Source organism: Mastomys coucha, chromosome X (assembly GCF_008632895.1).
Source record: "Mastomys coucha isolate ucsf_1 chromosome X, UCSF_Mcou_1, whole genome shotgun sequence".
Classification (NCBI taxonomy): Eukaryota; Metazoa; Chordata; class Mammalia; order Rodentia; family Muridae; genus Mastomys; species Mastomys coucha.
In genome coordinates this window covers 98,504,845-98,513,985 of record NC_045030.1, presented here as the reverse complement: position 1 = coordinate 98,513,985, position 9,141 = coordinate 98,504,845, and the positions used below count along the sequence as shown (strand labels likewise).

Genomic DNA, 9,141 nt, shown 5'->3' with positions numbered 1-9,141 from the left:
AGGTACAAATTTTATAAAACATTTGATTCCTATGTCCTATACTTCTTCTACATATATTTTTCATCATTCTGTAAATGGTGATATGCTTTTCTAGTTGTGAAAGACAACATTTTGCCAATTATGTTTGTCTCCTTTCTTTTTTCACCATGACTATACCAGCTGTCAATAAATACTACTGACTTTTTCATTAAAACATCCCAATCCAGCCATTTCTTAGTCCTTTTCCTACATTACTCTGAACTATCATCTTCATTTTGAAACTTAGAATAGATTTATCTCCTTCCTTCCCATTTACTCTGCAGTCCCTTCTTCACAGATATAAGTTGCCAAACAGATGCATCATGTATCAGAAAGTAACAGATGCTATGAAAAAGAGTTCTTCTAAAATTTTATGTGCTATTTTATTTATGTTCTCAGAGTAAACCCTAAATTAATAAAGGATACTTAGGAGGTCTATTTTAACTCTGATGCTATGTTCTATCACTCATTACTTAGGCAAACTAGCCATATAGACCTCTGTCTTTTGTCACACCCAGTATGCCTTCTTTAGGCTCTCAGTGCTGAAATTATTATAAATCCTATATGGCTACATGGCTCACTTCTTCGTTTCCTTCAGGTCTCTTCTCAAGTATTTCATTCTCAGTGAGGCCTAAGCTGATCAACAAATATAAACTGTGACTTCCACCTTCCTATTCATTCTGCTAATCTAGGATTCTTCAATGCCTTTTCATTGATATAGAACTAGGCATGTGGTAAATGCTCAATAAATATTAGTTGGAAAAAATATACTGAAAGAAGAGTGAAACTGAAATCCCTGTGTGCCTCTTTTGAAGCTATTTGACTGCATATTACCTAAGCTTTCTGAATATACTTGTATACATTATTATAATAGCCTTAACCTATACTATTTGTACAAGGTAATATTTATTATAGTGCTTGAAATTTCACATTTTAATCACTTCAGTGTTGTTCTTTTTATTCAGGATTGGTTTAGATATCCAGTGGGTTTTTTGTTCTTCTATATCAGTGTTAGAGGGTTTTGTGTGTGTGTGTGTGTGTGTGTGTGCTTTTTTGTGTGTTTGATTTTGGTGTGTTTGTTTTCTATTTTTGTAAAGAAAGTAATGGGATTTTGACGTGGATTGTATTAAATGTGTAAAATAGCTAGGCAGAATGTTCATTTTTCTAGAAGCTTTCTGGTGGAATTTCTGGCACCTCTTATTTATACCTCAACATCTCTAAATATGAAAAAAATCTGTCTTATTCATTTCCTATTTATATTGTTTAAATTTCTTTCTAGACTCTTATTTCTCTAGCTGGTGCTTCAAGCACTGTGTGGAAGTGGGGTGAGTGTGGTAGAAAGCCCTATCTAGTCCCTATTCTTTAATGTGATAGTTTTTAGGTCATTTTCTAATTATGATGATGCTGGGTGTTGAGGTAATCTTCTTCCAGGACACTCTCTAGGACTTTTATAATGAAGACATGTTGGATTTCTGTTATGTGCCTAAATTCAGATTTGTAAGTATTTTAGTGAGGATTTTTTTGACCTGTAATTTTTTGTTGGTGTTGATGTAGCTTTACCTGGCTTTGATACTAGCGTAATGCTGGCTTTATAGAAGGAAATAAAAAGTGAATCTTAGCTCTGAATCTTTAAATTTGAGTATATATTCTGAAGTAACCCTAGAAGCCAGGAAAGTAAAAAGGGACTATTTTCTGAGGAGGCTGGAAATGCTCTAGAGCAGTGGTTCTCAACTTTCCTAAGGCTGTGACCTTTCATATAGTTCCTCATGCTGTGGTGACCCCCAACCATAAATTATTTTCATTGCTATCGTTATGAATTGTAATGTAAATATTTGTGGGTTTTGATGGTTTTAGGCAACTCCTGTAAAATGGTTGTTATCCCCTCTGTATCCATTGAAACCTTGAGAGCAAGAAAATTACTCTTGATCTGATTGCTACAATGGATGTATTCCTTGAATCTCACACCACATTTTGGCTTATTAATTATTCTGCATTTAATTAATTACTTATATTATTGCAGACTTCTCTAGTCAAAGACATCAAATATATTCTTAGCAAATGCAATGATATAGTCAAGAAGCTGTGGAAGAAACTAGTAATGACTATGGCTGGAATGTTAATGTTGAATAAAAAACTTAATAAAAGTGTATATAATCTAAACAATGTAGAAATGGGATAAGTAAAGATATATAGATCAGGAATTGTAGTTGAATGTCAAAAAATACCTCACATGCATGGTTAATGTATTTATACAAAGAATTCTGAGACAGTTGAAAGGGACAAAAGTTCAACAATGATAACTGGATATCTATACGCATAGAAATGGGACAGGATCTCTACTTGACAACATATATAAACATTAAATCAAAGATGATCAAAGACAAAAACCTTGGAAATTTGTAGAAAGAAACGTGAGTATATATCTTTTTGTTTTAGAATTAGGGAAAGCCTCTTAATCTGAAACACAGAACGTATAATCCAACATACACACACACACACACACACACACACACACATATACACACAAGCCCTGAATTTATCAAATTAATTAAAAAATGTTTTCCTTCAGTGGATACTGCCAAAAAAATTATACATATTCAAAAATCAATCTATTAAAGGACTTTTTATGAAAACATATATTTTAAAAGACTCACAATTCAATGTCAAAATGGCAATCAAACTAAACATGAGCAAAGAAGATGCATAGATATTTTGTCAAAAAATTGACAAAAAGGCAAGAAAATATATTGAACATTATTAATGATTAGAAAAGTACACTTCACACCCACTAGATATCAATAGTAACAACAACAAGAATGATGATGATGATGATGATGATGATGATGATGATGATGATGATGATGATGATGATATGGGTCTGGAGAGACAGTTGAGTGGTAAAAAGCACTTGTTATTCTTTCAGCACCTACATCAAATAGCTCACAACCTTCTTCTAGGCAGTCTGATAGCCTCTTCTGGCTTCCATGGGTACCCACACTGGTGCATACACACACAAACACACACACACACACACACACACACACATTTAAAGAAAAGAAAAGTGATAATAAGTATATACAAGATATGGATAAAATAGCATGTTCATATAATACTGGTTAAATTCTACTTTTAGACACTTCAAAAGTATCTAAAAAGACACTTTTGAAAACAGCTTGGCATATTCTTATAAAGTAAAAATATAGGTACTATATGATATAAAATTTCCATTACTTATTATGTAGCCAAAAGATTTAAAAGATGGATTTGTGTTTAAGAGTATTTGTTACTTTTTCAGAAGACCCTGGTTTGGTTTGCAACACCTATATGGTGGCTCACAACCATCCATAATTTCAGGTCTAGAGAATCAGACACCCCAGACATGAATGTGGTGCACATTCATGCATGCAGGCAAAACACTCATACATATAAAATAATATACACAAATTTAAAAAATTTAAATGTGCATGACTGTTTGTGGCAATATTAGTAGTAGTCTCAAACAATGGTGGCAACTATAATTTCCATAAACTGACAAAATGGGACATAATCTACAAAATAAAAAAATATCACCTGTGAAAAAAATAATGAAGCACTGACTGTGATTTAGCATGAACGAACCTAGGAAACATTTTATGAAAGAACCTAGTCACAATAGAACTAGTATTGCATCATTGTGTTTATTTAGATGAAATGGCAGAATGAGTAAAAGCCATAGAGACTAAGAGCAAATTAGTGGTACATCAGAGTTGGGAGTGGGTAGAGAGGTGGCTGCTAACAAGCACTTAGATTTTTGACTAGATGAGTAAAATGTTCTAAAAATTGATTATGATAGTAGATATATAACTCAGAACTTGCCATAAAGAACTGAAAGTTGCACTTTACAGAGATGAATTGTATGGATTGTGAATTATGTCTCATTAGGCTATTGCTAACAAAATAGAACTCTGATACAACATGATCTAAATTGGCAACATACTCTACTGACCAACAGCACTTTAATGTTATAAATTTATGAGTGAGCCATTCCCAACCCTGATGTGTCTGGCAGATTGGGAGCAATCAGTATGTGAGAGAAGAGCAGCATTATTCATGAGTTTGCAAACCATAATTTGTGTCCCCTCAGCTCTGTGATGCAGACACTAAATGTAGCCCTTACTGAGGAACAATCTAAAAATTTAGAAGCTTCCGGAAGCTTCCGGAAGCTTTATGTTCTGCTTCAAAGAAGTTTCCCCAAATGATCAACAGGTATACAAAATGCAATGTTTTAGTATTCTGACCAATAGCAAGGAAGTTAGCATAACATTTAGTACCTTGCTGACCTACTTGAAGTTATTTGACTATTAATGAATAAACTGGAAAATACTATGTATGCATTAAATGTATATTTTTGTTAAATATCATGAACGACATCAAATAGTATTAATTTCATGGTATTTCAAAAGTAATTATTTACAAGTCAATGTGTTTAGGATACGTATAACTCAGTATAAATGAATATTCCAGAACTTGACGAACTGCTGACAACAGAAACTGAAATAAAATAATTTTTTTACTATTTTCTTGGTTTATCAATAAGCATTTTCATGTAGCATTCATGTGAAGACTAAAGCTGACCTAGACATACAGAATAGATGAATAGATACAGGTCCAGACAGAGCTTTTGAGAAACTGAGAGTATAATTATCCTCAGTGTCTGAGGAAAGGTTATCAGTAGGGTCATCACAGGGAAAAGGACAGAGATTAAGATAGGCTATGTAGATAGCTCAGTGCACTGGGCCCTGGATTCAAACTCCAGTTCTGCAAGACATATGCCGACAGACACACAGACACACATACATACCCACAACTGGAGTTGGGGTGACAAAATATTTTACTAAATCTTCAAGTTGCATAAGCTATCTCCCACAATTTCCTCAGCAACTGTTGAACCTGGCTCTAACCTCAAGGTAAAAATGTCCTTCTACGCAGCTGTTCATTTTATAGCTCCCTCTTACTGTCTAGTCTTAAGAGAGGTGCTGTGTTCATCTGATCTGTTACTTGCCATATTTTCATTAAAGAAAATCTTTAGGTGCATGCCACAGGTATAATGAGGGAAACAATCCCATGGAGTAGATAGAAGAGTCTATATTTCAATGTCAAATGCTCGGAAGAAGTGGAGTAAAAGAAAACCAAGCATAGGCAGGGTTTGAGGAAGCTGCAGACAAAGAGAAAACGGAGTAGTTGGGGGTTGGTGAAAGATTTTCTTTTCATTCCCTTACCAACATTAAAAAGTGTAATTTTTGTTTGTTATCACTATTTTTCAGTATCATGAGTTCAGATGTGATTATAAATCAAGCCTCCTACTTTGTCCCTCCTAGTCTGCATTCTGTTCCTTGCTTAAACCGAACTCTAGTTAAAATTAATGGTCTCTGTATCACCATATGTAGTAGTTGTAATAGTAGTAATAGCAATAATAATATTAAGAAGAAGAAATCCATGTTCAACTCACAGGATACCCCAAAGATTGACCACTGTATGTGTACAAATCAGGAGATGAAAGAATTCTTTGTTTTAAAAGTATATACGTAAACCAGATGAGAAAATTAAAACAGTGAAGAAAAAGAGTTAACAAAAAAATAATTAAATGTGTCAGCAAATTCAGCATATTATTTCCATGTATCAGCTCTCTGATGAAGTAAAATTAACAATGCCGGGAAAGCACTACAAACAATTGGAAAGTTATAAGTGGCATAGAAAACATTCTCTACTGATGATACTAAGCTGAGAGTGCTGGTCTACTTAAGAGGGTCTTACCACAGCTGCATCTTGTGGCTACTTACAAATGGCTGCCAATGGATTTGGCTCTTTGGTGTTCCGGTTTTGGTGACTGAGACCCAGGAAGAACTCACTATATGTTCACGAACTACAAAGGGCAGCAGAAATCATCCCTTGATCAGAAAGCCAAATTTTGCTTTATAAAACATGCAAGCTACTTTTTTGTATAATAGCTTGGAAAAAAAATGCTTGATAACTAGGAAGGAGAGTGGAGATGACCTGAGACTTGATAAAACACTGTACCTAGAAAAAAATAAAATAAAACGCAGAACTTGCCAATGTCACCAAAATAATGCTTCTTGCTGTAACAAACACACAAAAATATTAATTTCCACTCTGCATCTAAGTAATTTCTCTAAGCCCCAATTCAAATTCTTCCATGGGTTCTCTAGGGCTCTAATTTGTAAGAATCCATGTTTACCACAGTAGTGTGCTGCAAAGTTGTAGTCTTGTTTGATCTCCAAGAGAAAACATCTCCATAAAATACCATCAGGCTTACAAACAAGACCCATTACTTTTATTTTTCCTTGTGTTCAAAATATATGCTAGACTAAGTAAAAAACAAAAACAAAAACAAAAACAAAAAACAAAAAAACAAAACAAAACAAAACCGATTAGGAAGATTTTCAGTTTCTGCCTTCTCAGTAGAAATGTTGCTGATGTCTGACACCAAGTTATTGCTCCTGTTGGTAAAACTAAAAGTTTTTCTCCCTCATATAACTAATGTTCATAGTCACAAACAATTGCAAAAAGTTACGAGAAGCTTCCAGAATTTTGAGATATTAAATTCAAAATCAGCACACAATGCATGCCATCCAGAGGCCATGAGCTCTGGATTTGCCTTTAAAAAGTCTTTGCTTTTCGTCCAATTATGCCTGTGAAGTACCGGGAAAAAAAGAAAAGTCGGAAACTATTTCCATTTTAAATGTTGGTTGCATTCTGATGAGATCAATTAATTAATTTGCAACAAAATAATTCAAATGATTTTTTAGATCCTAGAAATAGAAAATGTCAGCTTACTTAGACAGAAACTTCATTGGCTCTAGCTAGATTCTCACTCAAAAATTTAGAGTGTCAATGAAGTTTCAAAGAGTAATGATCATTCTAATATCGAAGGAACCCCTCTCATTAAGAACTGAGATAAAATCAGAATGCTCAATGTATAAATGCTAAAAAGTATTTAAATTCACTTGGTAGAAAGTCAGACTGTATTTTCAAAAGTGCATTTTCTTAAACCAACACCGAGAGCTACTACTTTCCTTCTTGTTAAGTGAGCAAGTTGGGGTAGGATAGCCAGAAGATGGGTGGCTAGCTCAAGTGGCTTGGCTTATCATCATGCTGGGCTAGGAAGCACTTTAGACATTCCCACCCCGAAGAAAAGTTTGTAGTAAAAGAGAGACTCCATTCTCTAGTTGACAGCCCTAGAAAAAATTAACCATACCGAGTAAATCTATTCTCATAAAATGAAGACCTTTTATCCCACAGTAAAACCCATCACAAAAATAAACACTCTAACTTAACTGGAAAAGACTTAATGCTATCAAATGAATCTTTGAAAATCCTATAAGACAAACCTTAAAAACAAAATAGAATATAAACGACGATAAACTTTTTTCAACAACTCAAAGTATACTTTATGAAAACTTATCCTCCCTTTTTCATTTTTGGACATTGTCCTAACGACCAAGAACAATAAAAGGATACAAATTGTTAGAATTAAGTCACCAAAAATTATGGTACACCTCACAAAGACATTTGGAGAACATCATAAATGAAAGAAAACCCCTTGAGACACAAACATAAATCCATAGAGAAACATGAACACCTCAGGAAAATCAGCCATGAATTACTCCGTCAATACCCATCTTATCAGATGAAAAGATTATCTTAACTTAGTGGGGAAAACGTTTCAACTAGTCTCTAAGAGGCTCAAGAAGCAGTGGTAAATACTTTTAATAAGACAAAATTGCCCGCCACTTTTCTCTTGTCCTAATTAGAACTGTGAGGCAACATTGTGGTTCATAGGTCACTGACAGTTCTTACTCAATTTGTTAGCACGAGCAACTCAAGTTTTAAACTATAAGTATATCCTTAAAATGAAAAAATGTAATGTGGTGCCTTATTCCTCCCTCCCCAGTATAAATTTCTGAGCACACTCAAGCAGCAGGGCATGCTTTACAGTTTTGTTTTGTTTTGTTTGCAATACTTGTGAGTCAAACTCAAACCTGCTCAAATTATTCATTTACAGTACATTTCTTTTCTTTCCAGGTCTGGTGCAAGCCCCAAACAGAGACTTTCGGATGTGTTCTAATCTACAGAAAGTAAATACTTTTCCAGAGAAAACTAGCCCACACATTTACTCCCAACAATCAGCCAATGCTGAGAAATACGTGAGAGCAAACTTTGCCCGGTGTTTACCACGAAAGTAACCCCATCTACCTGCTCTAAATGTGCTGGTGGAATTCTCAAGGCTGACCTCCAACCGGAGAGCAAGTGTCTTTCTGGGAAAGGAAACTGCACTCCTTCACCCCAGCCCCTCAGCAACCAGAGGCGGCTTTTCTTTCTCGGAGAACTGAGAATGCTATTCTCTCTCTTTGAAGGATGCGGGCCGTAATCAGGTTTCTGCTTTTATTTCCCTTTTCTTATCCCAAGACCATTCACTTCATGGACTTGGAAGGTGATTACCAAAAGATCCATAGACAAGAAATTCCCCACATTTCTGATCGTGTTTCCAGGACTTTGAGGAAAGGAGAAGGAAAAACAGTGAAGAGCTTACGGCGTCATTTCTGAAAATGGCCCATGCAATTGGATTTAAGTTTGGAACCCATAGGATATGAAATATCAGAAAGATCTTAATGGAGGAGTTTAGAAGGCTAGGGGAATTGGAGGGGAATCTCGAAGAGCATGTATTAGCACCCTGGAGCGCAGCAAAGATTCCCTGGGCTTAGGTGGAACATTTCACAAGAGGACAGTCCCCACGAGGGCTCCAGATGTAGGACAGACCTTCCTATAGAACTGGACTGAGCTGTTTTAGGATCCCTCCGAATGTTCTCTTGGGCGGGAGTCCTTAGATCCCACAAAATGCAAACTGCTACTCTGTGTCCTTTGGTCCAAAGGAGGCATTTTTAGGATAAACTTACCGCATGTCTCCATAAGGTCCGGAGTAGTTCTCCATCCAAGGTCCCATTTCACTTTTGACACAGCTGGGACTGGGATAGGGTACTCTGTTCACAACTCCACCAGGATACCACACTTCGGAGGCAGAGTAGTCACCCTCCTGGCTTGCCAGCCCCTGGGGGGGCCGAGTAT

The 9,141-nt window shown here is 35.6% G+C and overlaps 1 protein-coding gene across 1 annotated transcript in view; it reads right to left on the bottom strand.

The window, feature by feature from the left end:
• Window positions 1–9,141, bottom strand: part of Ar (androgen receptor) — a 188,992-nt gene that overhangs the window by 176,214 nt on the left and 3,637 nt on the right. Inside the window, exon 3 of the mRNA XM_031368495.1 lies at window positions 8,973–9,141. Coding sequence (XP_031224355.1) covers window positions 8,973–9,141 — 169 coding nt within the window. The remainder of the gene's footprint in view (window positions 1–8,972) is intronic.